At 28.0% G+C, this 21,528-nt stretch overlaps 1 protein-coding gene and 1 long non-coding RNA gene across 4 annotated transcripts in view; one reads left to right on the top strand and one right to left on the bottom strand.

The window, feature by feature from the left end:
• Window positions 1-6,983: 6,983 nt before the first annotated feature.
• LOC136085742 (uncharacterized) overlaps window positions 6,984-21,528 on the bottom strand; it is an 81,123-nt gene continuing 66,578 nt past the window's right edge. For all 3 annotated transcript variants that reach the window (XM_065807111.1, XM_065807112.1, XM_065807113.1), the window contains one exon: window positions 6,984-10,745. In XM_065807111.1, the coding sequence (XP_065663183.1) occupies window positions 7,126-10,745 (3,620 nt within the window). In that variant the 3' untranslated portion in view covers window positions 6,984-7,125. The remainder of the gene's footprint in view (window positions 10,746-21,528) is intronic.
• Window positions 15,903-16,433, top strand: LOC136086480 (uncharacterized). The gene is made up of 2 exons (XR_010641359.1): window positions 15,903-16,062; window positions 16,336-16,433. It is a non-coding gene; the product is annotated as an uncharacterized LOC136086480 (long non-coding RNA).

Consider the following 21,528-nt stretch of genomic DNA (forward strand, 5'->3'; position numbering starts at 1 on the left):
ATGCATTGAACAAGAGCCCTTGAAAATTCTCCAGATGAAATAAAAGTAAAAACTCATCATTCAGTCAGAGCCCCAAAAAAATTACAAATAATATATAATAAAAAGCAGGAAATCCTGGTAAAAATTAGAGGGCATGTAAAAGCAAATTATTTAAAAGTTTAAAATAAAATAAAAGGTGTTTAAGTTTTAAAAACATTAACACAGAAGAAACTTGTTTTTGTACTAACTTCAAAACGTATAGACTGTGATAAAAACGTGATTAAAAAGAATAGACTAAAGGAAAAAATAATTTTTTACTTACATAAGACAACAAAAAGTAGGCAAAGTTTCATGAGAAATAATATGTGTAGATATCTAACCTTACTTTTTAGTTCCAGACTAAGTATTTAACAGACTAATTATCTTAAACTTAGATACACCCACCTTTCTAAAAAACATGAATTAAATAGCTGTTATTCTAGTTTTTAAAAAATTGGAAAATATGAAATTACAATTAATTAAAAAATATGAAAAAATTATTGAAAATATTAAAAATTACAAAATATGAACTATGTAGCAAAACAGATGAACTGGCAGATGAATCACAGCATCCTTTCATTCATTAGCAGTACAATAGATTAACTCAACTTAACATTACAGGCTTTCAAATGTTGTAAATATGTTGAAGAATTTTAAGAATTCTTTAATATAATTGACAAGTAACCAACTAACAAAGTGTACCATTGTAATCTCTGACAACGTTGCAAATATAAAACTAAATGGTAGTTAGTTTCGGAATAACTATCTAAATTGTTCTATCTAGATTCTACACCTTTGTATAACTGAACTTAACAGCAAAGCTTATACATAACTTATAGCTAAGGCTAGAAAACAGTATTTTATTTTCACAGTTCTTCAACTTTTATAAACAGGGTTTATAAAATTCATCAACAACTAACTTTTTCTTTATACTCAGTTTTACAGAATGTAGTAAAAGCTAGTGGAACAAAAAACCTCCTTTGCGCTATTTTTATTAGAAATCAAAATGAAATTTAAACAAAAAACAATAACTTGTCTAAAGTTCATTATATAGTTTTTAATAGAAGCTTCAGAAAATGCAGGTGGAATAAAAATTTTAATAGAACAGTTAAATGAAAATTTCATCACAAAGTTTTTTGGTTTGAAAAATAATAAAAAATCTGAATATTTCTACCAAATTTAATTTGGTGTTCAAACTTTAAATGATTTAATGCAATTTTTCACTTTATATTTAATTTCAAATTATTGAAGTTAAAGAAACAAAGAAATTGTAAAGTATTATTTACAAAAAAGTTAAAAAAAGATTCTTTATAGTTATTAGCATCAGCCTAATTTCTAATAAATAGATAAAGAAAAGAATTTATTTTAAATTATAAGAAACTTTAATATAAACAATTTATATGCAACATACATTAATATTAGATATGATGACTTTCAATAACTCCTTATCAGTATTTATCAAAAGATATTTCTGTGAAATACTTTTCACAGAAATATACTTTGATATTAAAGTTATACATCCGCAATTTGTTCATAAAAAACAGTGGATATTTTTATTGCAAAGGAAGGTAGCAGTAAAAAGTATTTATTTCTGCTTTCATTCTTTGCATTAACATGGCAAAATATTAGTTTAAAATTTTTTTAAACTGGTAGAAAAAACTTTAAGTATAAAAAAAAACACTGAAAAAAAATTTTAAAAATGGGAAAAAATTTTCAATTAAATTAACCATATAAGTTTTTGTAATTTTTATTTATACTTCAATTGGTTGATTGCTATCTTATTAAAACATCAAATATATGTTCTAAAGTAAAAGAAAGTTTTTAAAAATAGCTAAAAATAACATAGCTAATAATACTAGAAAAAATAGAAAATTTATTATCACTGTTTTGATTACTATTATCTCTATTTGCTTAAATAAATTTATTTAAGGAATTTAATTAATAATTTAATGAGTAATAACAAATAATAGAACAATATGTATGGATAATTTATGAAAAATAAATAATAACTAAAACTTGAAAAATTTAAATTACTGATAACCGTTTTCATTTTTTTTTTCTTTCTTTCGACTTTGAAATGTACAAATACAGCAAATTGGATATTTTTTGTCATAAATCCAAATAAATATTTACATTTAAGTTCATTAATTGAAAAGTTAAAGGTAAAGTTATGAAAAAAATAACAAAATTACGTTTTTCAAAATGTTATTTCGTTACGTAGTGAATGTTTTTGGAGATAAAGTTAGAGAATCGAGATTGAGATGGTTTAGACATGTACAGAGGAGACAGGAGAGCTATATTGGCAGGAAGGTTTTGGGGATGGAACTTCTAGGTAAGAGGAGGAGAGGTAGACCTAAGAGGAGGTTTATGGATGCAGTGGTGGAGGATATGAGAGTGGCTGGTGTGTCAGTGGAGGACACTCATGACAGAGCTAGATGGAGGAGTTTGATCCGCTGTGGCGACCCCTAAACGGGAAATGCCGAAAGAAAAACAAGAAGAAGAAGAAGTGAATGTTTTTGTACCGTAATTATACAAAAACAAATACCGTAAGTGTATCAAAACAAATAACTATTCATGCTTAAAATATTTATGTTGAAAATATTTACGAAATTTGCGGACCTAAAGCCGCCACCTGACTTTGCGGTATGGAAACATGCATCAACCGAAGGATTATTTAAGCGATTTGTCGCTTTTTGTTTATATTTTTGTCTTTACTGGCCTCGTTTTAATGTAAAGAAAATAGTCGCGCAATCGAATTAGAGAAATGTCTATTTAAAAAGTTTTCGATCTTATTACTCATGAAGCTGATGAAGTAAAAGTTTTTGATCTTTTTACTGATTAAGCAGATACGATCAGATTATAAAGATTTTAGAATACCTCATCGCAAGGTCAAAAAATAAAGAGAAATATTAAAAGGCCAAGCATGCTAAGTCTTCACACCTATCCAAAAGCGGTCCCAAACTCAATTTTGAGGACCAAAAATTTAAATACTTAATGATGTACAGTTTTCTTAAAGTATAACTTAATATATATCATTTAATCTTTAAAATATCTTTTTAACGGACAAAGGTGACCATTTTTAGACGCCTTAAGGACTCTACTTTTGTTTAAACAAAATATCTAACAGCCCTCTAAAATTAAAACTAAAAGCCGTTTTGAATAAAACGTCATGAGGGCGTTTAAATAAGACGTTTTTAATCTGTCTTGAGTAAGACATCTTTAAGCAATCTTGAGGAAGTCATCGTTTCGACGGACAACGTAGACCTTTTCAAGACATCTTTTAGACGTCTTAAATAAAATGCCTTTAGGCCTTTTAAGTAAGACGTTTTAAACTGATTTTTTGTTAGACATCTTAAAATAATCTCGATTAAGACGTCTTTTCGACACAAAACGTAGACCTTTTATAGATATCTTCATGACGTTTTATTTAATCTGTTTTTTTGTTTGCCTTGACCATTTGTTTAGATTTTCTGGTTCTTGATTAACTGTATTGAAAATTAAGCTATTGCTTTTGTGGCTAAAAAATACTTGCGTATTATCAGCAAAAAGAATAAAGTTGATTTGTTGGAAGATGAGAAGATATCATTGAAAAATAGCAATGGCCCTAGAATTGATCCTTGCGGAACCCGGCAAGTAATACTTTTAGGTTGTGTAACAGAATTGTCATACAATAATGCTTGTCTTCGATTATTTAGTTAGGAGCGAAACCATTTTAGCTTGTTGTTTTTCATTCCAAAATTATCTTGTTTATAAAAATTAATTTTTAAAAAACAGGGTAAAATAGAAATCGGTCTATAGTTAGAAGGCATAGAATCGTTTTTTGAATACAGAAGCAACTTTTGCCATCTTAAGCTGGTCAGGAAATATCCCGTCATTTAAAGACATGTTGTAAATATGCAGAAGGGGATGTTTGATAATATTGTACACACTTTTTACGACATTCGCGCTAAAGTTGTTTAGCCCTAGGCTTTTGTTTGATTGTAGGGAATTAAAAGCGTTTTGAAGCTCATTGGGAGTTATTTTATGCTCTTCCATTGCGAGATCCTTTTATCCTTATGATTTTTTTCAATGACTTAAAACTTGTTTCTCCAGAAGTTACTTTGTCAGCAAGTTTTTACCCAATTTTTGTAAAGAAATTTTCAGCAATGTCTATAGGTTCGGAGGCTGCAATATCACTTTTACGTGTTTTTAAGTATTTTGGGAACATTTTAGTTCTATCTTTTTTTATTCCTGTAACTTTATTTATTATGCTCCATGTTTTTTGAGTGTTACCGATATTATTTTCAATAAATTGCAATAATAACTTCTTTTGATTGTTTTTTTAAAGTTTCAAATAAATTTTTATATTGTTTACTTATTTTTTCATTTTTAAAGGTCTTTTTTTTCAGAAACTTTTCATAGCTTTTTTTAAAAGATTTGATAAACCCATTTGTCGTCCGGGAACTTTGTAAGCATTTAAGCTTAGATTTCCTTTCAGTCTTCAGAAACGCTATTTCGTACAGCCTTAAAAATGTGTGTTTGAAGAGATTATAAAGCGTATTGGTGTTTTTGCAAATCGTAATCGGATTCTAGTTTTCTTTTCATAAATCGCTTCGAAACTTTGTTACAATTATTTGTCTTTTAATTACAGTCATTGTTTCCTTTTCTTTTTTATTGTTGAAATGGTTAACAAAAAAAAAAAAAAAAAAAAAAGAAAAAAAAAGGAAAGTGGTCACTTGCGTCAGATCATATTATTTCGCTTTGAACGTTGTACTTTATAAGATTGTTTGTAAAGATGTTATCAGTAAGGGTTACGGTTTGTCGAGTTACGCGTGTCAGTTTATTTATTAAAGGTACTACGTAGTACTGAAGGAGGTTATTTAGAAATTGTTCGGTGTATTATAAAGTTTTAATTTTAAAAGATTCAGATTAAAGAGAAAAATTAATGAGATTAAAGAGAACAAGAATTAAAGAGAACAAAGATTCAGATTAAAGAGAACAAACAAATATTTTAGCTTTAATCTCGTAGGGGATCATCCAAAAATTACGCAACGCTAGACTTATTTAAAAAATAAAGTAGGAGATCATTTGCTTCTTTAAGTGTCGATTTTCAGTGAACTTACTTTTGGTTTAATTTAAGACTGCGGGTGAAAAAGATCTTTTTTGTTTTGTCTATTAGTTAAATTTAGCGTTAGCAACGATCTTTTTTTTTTTTTAAAAAAAAAAAAAAATCGTTGACGCAGGCAAGACAACAGCCATCTCAAAAATATATTGGGTTGATGCATAATTGTCCAACGTTTATATCGGCGCGTTTTTTGTCAGTGAAAAGTAGCGTTTTGTTTATTATTTTTGTAATAAAATAACCTTCTCTACTGTTTAAAAAAAATGCTGAGCGAAAACTATAACCATATTTGCCATATTATGCTCGACCATTTGAGAAAAGATTGAAAGCAGCACAGTCATTTCGCGATCTGAGCGAACTTTTTGGCAAAGGAACAATCAGCTAAAGTTAGTGTAAGGAGTGGTTTTACCGTTTTAAAGCAGGCGATACCAGTTTGGAGGATAAGCCAGGAAGAGGTCGGCCATCGGATTTCGACGATCAGGCTCTTCTGGGAGCCGTGGAAGATGTTGAGAGTCTGACAATACGAACGCTGGCTGAAGAATTCAATGTCAATCTCTCCACGGTTGTTTGTCGCCTAAAAAAGCTTGGAAAAGTATGCAAAATCGCTGGATGGGTCCCCTACGAGCTCTTCGACAACAACAGAACAGATCACGTTTGAATTTTCACCGAGTTACTGCAGCAAAACGAACCAACACCTTTTTTGAAGAATTTTGTTAATAGAGATGAGTGATGGCTCTTCTTCAAAAATGTCAAAAAAGAAAAAGCTAGCCTTTCGCTAGGGGTTTCCCCTTGCGAAAAGGGGAAATGGATGATTTCGCTTCTGTCCCCAAGTGCGGCAGAAGCGGAACATCCAACGATAGGTCATTTCAAATGGCATTTGTTATTGATTTAAATACAACAATGGCAAATCCCGGACAAAAACGGTAAGCGGCAGTTCAACACCAACAGCGTCGTCTACCTGGCTCAGCTTGATCGCCTTTAGGTTGCAATCGAGGCAAAAAGACCGCGCAAAAAGAACAATATCGTTTTCTACCACGATAACGTACGTCCTTATGTTGAACGCCGGATCGTCAAAATTATCGCCAATAAAGGATGGGATCTGCTTCAACATTCGCCATATTCACCGACCGAAGCACCTACGGACTAACACATCAACCGCTTTTTGAAAAACTGATAAGATTTACGACGATTTGCATGACTTGGAGGCCGATGTCAAGGCGTGGATTGCTTCTAAGAATGTCTTCAACGTTGTGGAATCAATCGCCTACCAAGCAAATGGGAAGCAGTAATTGAACTAGACGGTGACTACGCTCTCGAATAATCATTTAAACATGTTTTTGGCAAATATTGTTACTGATTTTGTTAAATAAAATTTTTTGAAAAAACGTTGCATAATTATGCATCAACCCAATATCTATTTTAGTAGACATACGGGAAAAAAAACTAGCACCAAAAAACTCAATGTTTTAATAATATACTTATAAAGTCTACATTTCTTATATAATACAAAAAATATAGCACAAAAAGACTTTTTTTAAATACAAAAAAAAATTAACATCAAAAAGAAAAATATCAAGCAGTCGATAAAACAGTTTGAACTTAAATTAACGATGAAATTTATGCAATATTTAATAATGCTTAAATTCAAAAAAAAAATTTCCATCCAAAGCGTGAAAGAAATTTTAAACTTAAAATGTTTCATGATTCCCTGACTCACTAAAAAAAGCAATTGTTTTCCCTGACCACCAAGTGGATTCCCAGACAGATTTTAAACTTTTTTAAATATTATTCTAGTAATAAAAAACAAATAACAACAAAAAAACACAAAACAAATTAAAAATAAGATTTTAGAGTTTGAAAAATACCACTTTTTGGGGGTCCTAAATAGTAGTATTTTCTTATCCTGGTAGGTAATCAAGCACTGTTGATATATATATATATATATATATATATATATATATATATATATATATATATATATATATATATATAAATTAAAACGATAATCAAATAATTAAACAACTAGTCTGTTTTTTTAAATTTTTTAAACAGTTTGCAATATTATTTTTTATTGCCATTGTAGATGGATGGTGAATACCTAAAATTTCAGTTTGTATTTTATCAACAGAATAATAAATTTCCAAAGCTTCGCTATATTTCCCCATTGTGTTAAAACAGTTTGCAATATTATTTTTTATTGCCATTGTAGATGGATGGTTAATACCTAAAATTTCAGTTTGTATTTTATCAACAGAATAATAAATTTCCAAAGCTTCGCTATATTTCCCCATTGTGTTTAAACAGTTTGCAATATTATTTTTTATTGCCATTGTAGATGGATGGTTAATACCTAAAATTTCAGTTTGTATTTTATCAACAGAATAATAAATTTCCAAAGCTTCGCTATATTTCCCCATTGTGTTTAAACAGTTTGCAATATTATTTTTTATTGCCATTGTAGATGGATGGTTAATACCTAAAATTTCAGTTTGTATTTTATCAACAGAATAATAAATTTCCAAAGCTTCGCTATATTTCCCCATTGTGTTTAAACAGTTTGCAATATCATGTTTTGTTGTCAATGTAGATGGATGGTCATTACCTATAATTTCAGTTTGTATTTTATCAACAGAATAATAAATTTCCAAAGCTTCGTTATTTTTCCCCATTGTGTTTAAACAGTTTGCAATATTATGTTTTGTTGTCAATGTAGATGGATGGTCAAAACCTATAACTTCAGTTTGTATTTTATCAACAGAATAACAAATTTCTAAAGCTTCATTATATTTTCCAATTTCGTGTAAACAGAGGGCTATATTATTTTTTGTCGTCATAGTAGTTGGATGGTTAATACCTAAAATTTCAGTTAGTACTTTATCAACAGAATAATAAATTTCTAAAGCTTCGCTATATTTTCCCATTTTGTTCAAGCAGAGTGCGATATTGTTTTTTGTTTCCATTGTTGAAGGATGATTAATACCTAAAATTTCAGTTCGTATTTTATCAACATAATAATAAATTTCTAAAGCATCATTATATTTTCCCATTTCGTGTAAACAGAGAGCGATATTGTTTTTTGTTGCCATTGTAGAAGGGTGGTTAATACCCAAAATTTCAGTTTGTATTTTATCAACAGAATAATAAATTTCTAAAGCTTCATTATATTTTCCCATTTTGTTTAAACAATCAGCGATATTATGATTTGTTACCATGGTAGAAGGATGGTGGATACCTAAAATTTTAGTTCGTATTTTATCAACATAATAATAAATTTCTAAAGCTTCTCTATATTTTCCCATTTCGAGTAAGCAGAGAGCGATATCATTTTTTGTTGCCATTGAAGAAGGATGGTTAATACCTAAAATTTCAATTTGTATTTTATCAACAGAATTATAAATTTCTAAAGCTTCATTATATTTTCCCATTTTGTTTAAACAGTCAGCGATATTATGTTTTGTTGTCAATGTAGATGGATGGTTATTACCTATAATTTCAGTTTGTATTTTATCAACAGAATAATAAATTTCTAAAGCTTCATTAAACTTTCCCATTTTGTTTAAACAGTCAGCGATGTTATGTTTTGTTACCATGGTAGAAGGATGGTGGATACCTAAAATTTCAGTTCGTATTTTATCAACATAATAATAAATTTCTAAAGCTTCGCTGTATTTTCCCATTTCGCGTAAGCAGAGAGCGATATTGTTTTTTGTTTCCATTGTTGAAGGATGAATAATACCTAAAATTTCAGTTTGTATTTTATCAACATAATAATAAATTTCTAAAGCATCATTATATTTTCCCATTTCGTGTAAACAGAGAGCGATATTATTTTTTGTTGTCATTGTAGTTGGATGGTTAATACCTAAAATTTCAGTTAGTATTTTATCAACAGAATAATAAATTTCTAAAGCTTCGCTATATTTTCCCATTTTGTTCAAGCAGAGTGCAATATTGTTTTTTGTTTCCATTGTTGAAGGATGAATAATACCTAAAATTTCAGTTTGTATTTTATCAACATAATAATAAATTTCTAAAGCATCATTGTATTGTCCCATTTCGTGTAAACAGAGAGCGATATTATTTTTTGTTGTCATTGTAGTTGGATGGTTAATACCTAAAATTTCAGTTAGTATTTTATCAACAGAATAATAAATTTCTAAAGCTTCGCTATATTTTCCCATTTTGTTCAAGCAGAGTGCGATATTGTTTTTTGTTTCCATTGTAGAAGGATGGTTAATACCTAAAATTTCAGTTCGTATTATATCAATAGAATAATTAATTTCTAAAGCTTCGTTATATTTTCCCATCGCACCTAAACAGTCTGCAATGTTAATTTTTGTTTCAAGCGTGAGTTTATTATTTTCTCCATAAGTTTCTCCATTAAAAAGTTGAACAGCTTTTAGTATTTCGATTGCTTCTTGAAATAAACCTTTGCATATTAATAAATGTTTTATAGAAGTCGTCGTACAATGAAAGGTTTTTGACATTCTTTCTCTGTAAACACGAAACATATAGATAAAATGATTAACAAAATGGTTTCCATAATCAATGTGATCTTTTACTTCGCTCAACGTAAACTTAAAATACTTTTCGATTAGATCAAAATAAGTATATGTACTTGAATTTTTATTTTGAAAATATTGACAAGACAACTGTGTCAGATTGTGCATAAAATATTTTTCTTCATTAAAACGTCCTAGTAAAGAGTAACTCATTAGTAATCTAATGGCTTCATCTATTAAGATTTCATCATTTATTTCTATATGTTTTGAGATTTGTATTATAAATTGTTTACTTATATTTTGGCCGTCACAATGAGATAAACAGTTAAGTATTTTTAATGGAACAATTTTAGTTTTTTCTAATTTTAATAAAACTAAATAAATTGCCTTTATTGCTGACTTTGATTCTTCTTCAGTTGGAAAGTTATTATTGTCTAGAGTTTCCAAAGGTTTCAATCTGTATCGATCTATATACTTTTTTATCAAAATTTCATGTATTTTTATATACTTTATTGCCTGACAAATAGCGAACGGATGATAACCAAGTTCTTTAATAAGGTTTCTTATGTTTTCGTCTGTATCTTTAATATTTTTTTTTACAAAAGCAAAAGCATCTTTAGAAGAAAAAACATCAATAAGCATTTTGTTTACATTATTTGACCATATTCTCCATTGAGAGGTAATTAATGTAAATGAATTAGGTTTTCTTGAAATATACATATCCAAAATTCGAACACTTTCATCATCGACATTGTCAAAAATATACAAAGTCTTTTCATTTTTATAATAGTTGTGAATTTTTTCCACAATTACTTTTATATCAAAATAATCACCTTTCGAATCCTGAACAATAAATCCTAATATTTGACAAATGTTATTCATTGAAGTTTTTATGTTTCCGAATGTTGCATCTATCCAAACAAAATTTTTATAAAAGTTATGATAAATTTCACAATACGTTTTTACAATTAGCGTTTTACCGACACCTGACATTCCATACAATACTAAGACTGACTTGTTTTGATTATCTTGTAACAAATAATTATGAATTTTATCAAGTTCTTTTTCACGTGAAAACAAATTTTCAGAAGGTTGGACACCATATTTTGAACATACAGTTAGTTCTATAATGAAAACTTATTTTATTAAATCAATAAAAATTAATTTATCAAATAGGGTAAGTTAGCCTAACTTCGATCAACATTCAGAAGTTCATATTATTATTGATGGGATACTTTTGCATAGGAGATTTTTACAATATATACAAGGTGTAGTTTTTTACAAGAATATGTAAAAAATCAAATAAGTTTTATATAATATCTATTTCTTAAAACTAATTTTAAAAGAAACTATTATTGACAGGATTTGTATATAACTAAAGTCGTATATGAATAAACTAAAAATACAACTAGTATTATTGTTATCACATTGAAATTATTAAAACCTGCTTTATATTTTTTACATTAAAGTACCTGTTGCTGCTTACTTAGTATAGTTGCATTGTTAAACAGTCTATTGAACATTTTAAAGCCTTTTTTTTCTGTTCTTCTTTTATTGCTCAAACTTTTTACATTGTAAGAAGCTTTTCCTACAATTCTCGTATTGTTTCTTTTTATTTTATTGATATTTTTATAATACTAGTTACCCAGCTGGCACACAACGTTGTATTTACGTTGTATTTATGTTAAAATTGCGTTTTACGTTACTTAACGTTAATCTAACGTTGTGTAAACGTAATCTTTTTAACGTAATATTCTAACGTTGAGCTAACGTTGACACAACGTTAAAAAAACAAAGAATTATTAACGTAACATTCTTATGTTAAGCTAACGAAAAGACTACGTAAAAAAACAAAGAAATATTAACGTACGTTAATATCTTCTATATCTTTTTATAGTTAGCAGAACAACGTTGTTCTGCTAACTATAAAAAATTTTTTGCTTATTTTTCTTCTTAAAGATGGCGTAAGAGAAGATATGAAATAAGTTTGAAGGTAATTAACCAAGTTTATAGATTTGAATTGTCACTTAAAAGACAATCGAGGAATTTTGAAAAAATATTTTTAAATAAACAGCGTACAAGTAGTAAAAACTTTGAATTGCTGATAATAACAAAAGGTAATAAATTTAATAAAAGGTAGTGAAATTTAATAAAAGGTAGTGAAATGTCGATTATAAAGGTTTGATTTGATTTTTTATTGTTGTTTTTTATTGTTATTTTTATTGTTGGATTTTTAAAAACAGAATAACTAGAAATGCAAGTGATGAACTGTTAACCATTTTACACCAGTATGGTCATCACGTTGATTTACCAAAATGCACAAGGACAATTTTGAATACTCCTAGGAATGTCCCAAGTGAGTTAAAATGTGGAGGTGAATATGTTTACCTTGGTATTTCAAACGGCATATCAAGAACTTTAGCAGTCAACCAGCATTATAGATTTGAGTCGAATACAATTTCTTTAGTTGTCAATGTAGATGGACTTCCCTTGTTCAAGTCATCAAATACACAGGTTTGGCTTATATTATGTATGTTTGATAAAGTGACACCTTTTATTGTAGCAATATTTGTTGGTGATAACAAGCCAAATAATCGTAATGATTTTTTATACGATTTTCTGCATGAGTATGAGTTATTATTGGCAAGTGGTTTTCAGTACAATGGCAAAGTGCTGGATATAAAAATTTCTGCGTTTGTGTGTGATGCCCCTGCAAGGCAGTTCTTAAAGGGTATTAAATCTCATAGCAGTTACCACGGTTGCGAGCGCTGTGAAGTTAAAGGGACTTACGAACATTTTAGAATGCTCTTTTATGATGTTGATTGTATTTCGAGAGATGATGATTCATTCAAAAATGAAATGTATATTGGTACTCATCAAATTGAAAGATCAATACTAGCTGACAAAGGAATTAAATGTGTTACAGAGTTTCCCTTAGACTACATGCATCTTGCCTGTCTAGGTGTTACTAAACGAATTTTGTTAGCATACAAGGAAGGTCCGCAAAACCAGAAATTGTGTCCAGCACAACTGAGGCAAATATCCACAAAGCTCGAAGAATACAGTGGGAAAATGCCTTCTGATTTTGTATGGCTTAGGAGATTTAAGAAAATGGAAAGCAACAGAGTATCAACAATTTCTGTTATACACTGGTTGTTTAGCGTTGAAAGATGTACTGCCCTCTGAAAGCTATAAGCATTTTCTTACTTTTTCTCTTGCAATGCGAATATTTCTTGATGATAGTTTTGAAATCCGCAACAACTTTTCTGGTTATGCAAAAGATCTTTTACAGTATTTTGTTTCTATTGCGTTGATTTGTTTGGTTCTACATTTACCGTTTATAATGTTCACTGTCTAACACATCATTGGGAAGATAGCAAAAAATTCTCTACTTCTTTGGATAATATTTCCAGCTTTCCATTTGAAAACTACTTACAAGTTGTAAAAAAATTTGTAAAAAAGGCTCAAAGTCCTTTATCGCAGATTTTCAAGCGTACACGAGAGTTAGAAAGTTTAGCAATGAGTGGGATAACCCAAAAGCATATTGTAGCAAAAATTTCAAACAGTGATAAAGATTCTTGGTATCTACTGCAGTCTGGTAATTTTGCGAAAATAAAAGAGGTCAGTGTAGATGATACGTATGAGTGCGACATTATTAAGAAACAACATTTTCAAAGCCTTTTTGTTGAACCATGTGACTCCAAGCTTTTTCAAATTGTTTATATTAAAAACTTTGACAATATTTCAAGAAGAAAAAATGTTGAAAAGTGTTCTTTTTTAATAAGAGCACTTTGTCTTCCACACAAAGAAGGTTTTGTCATAATGCCTTTATTACATAATCTTGTTTTAACATAAGTTTTAAATATATGTTTTAGTTTGACATTTTAAAATTAATTAATTTAGGTAACTTTTTAGCTGTACATCCAATTCATTGAAATAAAAATGTGTCTTGTTATTTCTTTAAAAATGTGTTTCATCATTTTCATTTTTTATTGTTTGTTAAATTAAATAATTTTTTTTTATATTTATATATCTAAATATTCTGTATAACATTTATACATATACATGTATACTTTATAAGTATATAAATGTACAAGTATTACTAATAATTGTATGTTTGTGTATAACTTTTTTTTTTGCTTTTTGTATATTTCTTTAAAGACGAATATTTCATGAAAAGCATAACATTTTAATTTTTAATAATAGTAAAGTCATGGACATCTTTCATAATGAATAATCTTTATTTAAACTTAATTTGTAAAAACTTTTTTTGTGTACTTGTCATTTATTGGAATATGCGATGGGTAATGTCATGAAGGGAATCAGCTATAATGATATTTTGTTTTATTCATTTTAGTAAAAATGATTAAAAAACGCAATTTAAAAATGGCAATTGACAAATATGTGATGTGTGTATTTTTGGAAAATGTAAATGGTGCTTTTGCAGAACAAAAGACAGTTGTGCCAAAGAGATGGATTGATGAAGAACTAATGTTGTTATGGTGGCCAAATGGGGTTAATGTTAAAAATAAAAAGTCAATTAACCCGAATAAAGATACCTGGAAAAAGTATGATTTAAAAGAAGTTGTTATTGAAGGTCAGTAATGAAATAATATTTTTCAATCAGAACATTGGATTAAATGTGTAAGTTCACAAATATATTGTTTTCTATTTTTGTGATTCGTTATAGGTGAGGAGAGTGTGTGCCATGAATTTTTTATGCATACAAGTTTTTCAGAAAGCGATGTAAAAAAAAAGAAATTTGAAGAATTTGACTTTTCTAAAGGTATATTTCAGTTGTGGCGACTTTTTTTTATCATTTTTGTCAAAAAATTCATTATTGTCTGTTTTCTGTTGTTTTCTTTTATAAAATAACCATACCATAATTTACATTACATATGCTTGACCATAATTTAAACTGTAAACAACCTTGCTTATTATTTAAATTTTTTTCATTATTCTGTGTTAGGTAAAAGTGTTCCAAGCAAACCAACATTTTCAATAATGGAAGTGATAGAAAAAGCTAAAAAGGAAAGTTCATGTATTATTTCACATCCACCTTCACAATCTCCTTTACCAATACAGTATTCACCTGTTCATCATCATCATTCAGAATCTCCAGATTCTTATGAACCTCTGCCTTGTTTATCTGGTGCATCTCATTATCCACTAAAACGTACATCTAGTTATTCAGCCAGATCACTGTGCGACTCATCTCAAGATTTATCTGGAGGTTTTTATTATCGCTCCCCTGTGAGTGCGTCTCATGGTTCATCAGGGGATTCAGAGGATACAACTCGTCATTCATCTAGAACTTCATATTAATCTGAATCCCCTGTTCATTTAGATGCTCCTTGTCATACTAGTTCATTTCAACACAGCACCACTAATTGTTCAATTAATGCTTCATCTTTAGATAATCCTCTACCTTCTTCGAAAACAAAATTAGTAAGAAAAGATTCAGGCAAGCTTTTGAACCAGAAAATTCCAATGGATACTGGAGGTATGATATTAATATTATTGTTTTTTTGTATATAATGATAACAAAGTCTTATTCAATCGTACTAGAAATAAGTGCATCTTAAAATGGGGAATTATAGATTGGTGATAATGTCAAGATGTACATGATAAGACTAAAAGTTATAATAAAATTCAACGACCTGTTCCATGGCAATCTATACTCAATATAAATTCTTATGACCTGTTTACTTTGAAACTACATATTTTACCAAAAAATATCCTGTGCTAAGTTGAGCTAACATCTATTTTACAGATTTATAGAATCGAAACTATTAGTATAGTAACAATTACTAATGGAACATTAAACTAATGGCGTCTTCAACTAAAAATTGAACTTGAAGTTGAAGTAATAGGTGAAAAATTAAATGTTTGACAATCATAAAACTTTTTCTATTTGTAAAAAAATACTTAAATAAGCAACAAATCTAAAATCTAAAATGAATAAATAGAAACCAAAATTCATTTTGGTTTACTTATACTTTAGTTGATAATTGTTTAAATCTTTTATATATAAAACATTTATTTACAATTCAACGGAAAAATTTAAATAAAGATTATAAAATACAAATTAAATCTTTTACAATTAAACATTTTAAAGTAATTAAAATGTCAAACTTCAAAATAAGTTTTAAAATTTAAAAAAAAAATTATACTGTAACATTTTATTTTTTTGCCAAAAAAGTCTATTTACATATTTTAATATATTCTAGTTTTATATTCAATATTTTATTAAACTTGAAGAGGTGATTTTTTTTAGAATTCCAAAAACTAGTACTTCAATTGCTTCTTGAGAAAAATTGCAAATGTGACAATAAAACGTCAGAAAATGTAAATGTAACCATTTTCAAAAAGATTGAGTCCCTTGATGAATTTTATGAACTTGAAACCAGATTAAAAGACAACAGTGAATACAGTAAATTGGTAATTTGTATTTATAATTTCTATTTTAAAGTTTGTTTGTTTGATAGAATGGTATTTGAGTTCATTGTTTTCTTTATGAACCTATTTAAATTGCTCTCACATTTTACTAGAATATGGTGTAAAAAGTAAATTCCTACTTATAAATTGAGAACTATCTTAGTGATGGATAGCCATTCACAGTCTTTAGAGTTTTTCACAGTCTTGTATTTTTCGTTAAACAACTTTGTCTCATTCAAACATGCACTTTTCACTCGACTTCTCTTTATGTTTTAGCTATGTCACCTCAAGAAAGCAGGTGGAAAAACTGTTAAAGAAAATACAAAAAATGTTATGGTCAGGTATGTATTTTTGTTTAGCTCTGGATAATCAAACCGTTTAAATTATGAGTAAGTGTTATAGAAAAATCTAACAGAAGGATAGTAATTTAGAAAAACAAACAATCTAATATTAATGTATGGGCATAACCTTAATGAATGGGACCCTTATTGAATGGAACAAAATCAAATTTGTATACAAGTATCTAAGGTTGGTTGGTCCAAACACCTGTGGTAAGATATTTTAAACTCAACCATTCAACAGACCAAATCATTATTTCTATTATGGTCTAAACATAACATTGGCTAAACAACAATAGAGTTGTGCCATTTATGGGAATTAATAGCACATTCATCTTGGCGGAACCAATTTTTTTGTTTTAATGTGAGGAGTGCATCGTAGTGCGAAAGTTAATGGTTATCAAACAATTTTCAATATATAAATTATTAACTTTTAAATTATCCCATTTATATAGGTTCTCCCATACAGGTTTCAACTTCAATTCGATGAAGCTTTGAATAAAAAACATTTTTAAAAAAAAAAGTAACCTTGCGAAATTATACTTTGTGAATTATTACTCTAATGTGTGTCACGTTTTTATAGAATTATGGAGCATGATGTTATGGCTAAGTTCAATATGAAAGGTAAGCATCGTGGTGATATAAAGAAGCTATCATTCGAAGATAAAAAATTGTGTAAAGCAATAATTGGTACGTTAATAATATGTCAATATTGTTCTATCTATCTTTTCTTCCTTACATATGTTTTGTATACTTAGATATATCTTAGTCTTGAATCTTGAACATTAGCGTTAAGAGAAAATCAAACAAATAGTCAGTTATAAGAAAAATGTATTTTTAACTGTTTTAACATCCCATTAACAGTATCCCATGTTGTATTTTAGAAGTCATCTTGCTGATGCACGAGTCTTTGACGGAAGCACAAATAAAAGATCAAATAGGAAGCATCTTAAAGTTCTAAACATTTGTAAATGGAAGCAAAAAAAAATTAATAGAGGAAGCAAGCAATTGTTGAACAATTATTAATTTTGAGTTTTTTTGTAAATTTATTATATAAGCTATATAATATACAAAAGAATACATAATATATCTTTAAAGAAAATCTTTAAAAACATTTTTTGTATTTTTAGTTTGAGTATCCCCAAAACTGTTTTTCTAACGCCTTGTTAAGGGGTTAAAAACCCTTATATTAACGTTGAATATTGATTGTAATTGTGTTAAACATTTTATGTTAGTATATTAACATTAAAGGTATATATACGGTATATTAACATTAAATGTACATAATACGTTTATATACGGTTATATTTATATAATAACCATGACACGAAGCCATAGGCTTCGGCAGGGTTATATAAATATAACAGTATATTTACATTAAATATTAAACACAATTACAATTAATATTTTACGTTAATATATAACGCCAATATTTTTCTAACTTAAATTTACGTTAGTATAACGTTAATCAAACATTAGAATTTTAAGTTAGTTTAACGTTAAAATCTAACGTAAATCTAACGTAAGGATTTTACATTACAAAACCTTTCCATTTTGCCGAACAGGCAACGTTGTACTAACATAAAATATAACGTAAATACAACGTTAATACAACGTTGTGTGCCGGCTGGGTATTAACTATTGGCTGACTTTAGCAGAATATTACATGTATTATAGTTTTTATCAACTAAACTTTCTCAATCTTAAACATAACACAACATAAACAAATAAAACATAACCATCAATTGTAAAATAAAAAACTTTATTTGACAGTATTTTAAAAACATTGAAAAAAATTTGTCATTTAAAGCCTTTATTCATTAGTTTATTAAACAAAAATTTAGAAAGTAGTAAATTCGGATTACTTCAAATAAATGCAACTCAAAAAAACTTTTTCTTAAAACAATTTCTTCTAAAAATAAAATTTGTTTACAAGATATCAGATCTTGTAAACTATTTCTTGATCTGATATTTCCTTTCTATAAATCTGTTTTCACATTACATATTTCTTAATACTTTTTGTTTAAAAAGCGACTATTCCTATCGATGTTGAATTTGAAATTTTAAAAGTGCACGATAAATAGATCTACTTTGCTTTAAATAATAAACATTTGAAATTTTAATAAAGTTTGAAACATTTTACTTGCTTAAATCAGGACTGACAGTTTTTTAAGGAGACATGGTAGATTTTTATACATTCCATCATCACAATAAAAATGTGTGTGTGTGTGTGTATATATATATATATATATATATATATATATATATATATGTATGTATGTATGTATGTATGTATGTATGTATGTATGTATGTATGTATGTATGTATGTATGTATGTATGTATGTATGTATGTATGTATGTATGTATGTATGTATGTATGTATGTATATAAAAACATTAATTTTTTCAAATACTCTTAATATAAGTTTCCTCCTCCGCTTGCGTTTTCATAACTATAATACAGTGCGAATATATATTTTTTTAAATATATTTGGTGATTTATTTACTTAAAGTTACAATAAATAAATAAAATAAACAAACAAGCTGTGATACACATTACAGTGTTTTGAGTCTTACAACAGTAGATGTCAGACTGCAACAGTTTAAACAGACTGTCACATTAAACTATATGAGCTTTAAACTTTTTTATTTCAAAAAACAGCAAAATTGCATTAAAAATATTTTAAATAATAAAATAAATAAGTTTTTTAAGACAATAAAATTACAACAATCACGTCAAAAAATTTGGATTTAAAAAGTAAGAGAAGAACAATAAAAAGAAGTTTTGAATGAACTTATTAAAACTTTGAATGATTATATTTAATATATAAGGCTTATATATATATTTGTATATAATTTTATATATAAGTTTATAACCTTGTTATGCAATAAATACGCTATGTAAATAAATCATTTTAGCCCATATATAAGAAACAATAAATTATTGTTTATTAAATGTTATAGTGATTGCTTGCTAATGAAATATTATAGTTAACACTTATAGAAGCAATAAGGAAGTAAATTTGATTTTATAAAGAATTATATTAGTAAGCAAATAAAGCATGTAAATGAAAACTATTGGGTAATCGATGTTGGCGTTAAAGCTATTATGTCATAGTAAATGTAACATTTTAGTTAACTATTTATATTTTTATTTGGAAAAACGTAAAATACTAGGGAGAAGAATATTATATATAAATCTTTTAAATTTGTGTTTTAAAAAAAAAAGGTCCTCTAAATGTAGACAAGATTTTTACCGGTATGCCCAATTTATTTCTGGATACGTTACTGGAAGTTAAAAAAAATGATTAACAAATGTTGCATTGTGAATTGTTATTCAAATTATCATAATTATGGTGAAGTATTTACTGTAGTATTTTTGTTTCCAAAATATGAAGAGTTAAAAAAAATTGGATTAATTTGTAAATAGAAAAGATTGGACACGTACTAATTCTTCTGTTATATGCATCAAACATTTTGAAAAAAAAAATTATAAGTAAGGTAGCAGGAAACAATGTTTTTGATTGATAAAAAAACTTAAGCCTATTCCAACTATTTTTGAATGCACAAATCTGACTGAAGAAAGTTCATCACAACTTATAAAATCTTCTAATTCATTAGGAAAATCACCAACTAAAAGAAGCCAGATCAATACAAACAGGTTTTATTGAATGATTTGATTAATAACTTTGACGATATTACTGAGAGTTTTGCTCCAGATGGTTTTTCATTCTTGAAGTACGATGATCATGTAATCTTTTATAAATTAAGTTGTAGTAGTTTATCTATTCCAGAAGTTACAGAGTACATTTGCGTAAACAATGAGATGCATGTTAAATTATTTTAAAAAGGTTTATCTCTGCCATTACCTCAGTGGTTTCATCAAGGAAGAGAATAATTTCCTCATCTACATTAAACATAATTATCCTATCTACATTAAACCACAAGCCGAGCAATTTATATCTGTATTTACTGAATTACAGCAAACTAAATATATGAAAAAAACTTTTTATTCAGCCAATATTATAAAGTATTCACTGATATTACAATATACTTCTACGCAGCATACCAACTTTTGTGTGAAGAATTGCCTTAACCACCATTATCATTACTCAAAAAAATAACTAGTGGAAATATTAATGCTCTAAGTTGTGCAAAACGTTTAAAATTAGAAGGTAAGACATCTCAAGACATTTGTTTGATTTTTGATAAAATGTACTTGCAAAAATGTGAGGAGTATTTTGCTGGAGAGATGATTGGTAGTGATGCGCCTGGAGAAATGTATAAGAGAATAGTTTGTTTTATGATAGTTGGCCTGAAACAAAACATTCCATACAGAATCGGACAAGACATGGTGGACAAACTCAAGTTTAGAACAAAATTTGATCAAAAACTAAAAAGAACTAGTAAAACAATCGTACATACTAATTTTTAAATAGTTTTTTATGTTCTTAACAAAATTTAAAACGTTTGAATAATACTAAGAATCACAAAAAAAATTTATAACACATTTTTCTCAACAAACTACATCTTTCCTTGAACAAAACAAGGTGGACAAATCAAAACGAAGCTTTTTTTATAAGATTTTATTGTCTTTATTCAGTTTACCATATACTTTTGTCTTCACTTTTATCATAACATTACTCTAAAATAATAAAATAGATTTTGGAATGTCTGACCAATTATTTTTTCAATTAAACTAAAAATAGATTTAACTTGTGATATATGGCGTAAATTGCAACTTAAAATGGCTTACGACAAATTAGGAAGTGTTTTACAAATCTCTAATGCAACTGTGCAACGAAGAGCTAACGAAGCAAAATTGTTTTCTTGAATGCCTGCCAAGAAACCACTAACTTGTTTTAAAAATAGAAAGCTAAGACTTGGGTTTGCCAAAGCACACCATAATTGGACTGTAGGAAACTGTAGGACCAGTGGAAACTGTAGGACCAGTGGAAAAACATACTTTTTAGTGATGAATCAAAATATAACCGTTTTGGAAGCAACGGCAAGAAGCGAGTCTGGAGACCAAAGAACACCAGATTCAATACTAAATATACCAAGAAGAGTGTTAAGCATGGAACGTCTGCTATGGTTTCGGGATGTTTCTCAGCACTAGGAACTGGTCCTA

This window comes from Hydra vulgaris, chromosome 10 (assembly GCF_038396675.1).
Source record: "Hydra vulgaris chromosome 10, alternate assembly HydraT2T_AEP".
In the NCBI taxonomy this organism is placed as follows: Eukaryota; Metazoa; Cnidaria; class Hydrozoa; order Anthoathecata; family Hydridae; genus Hydra; species Hydra vulgaris.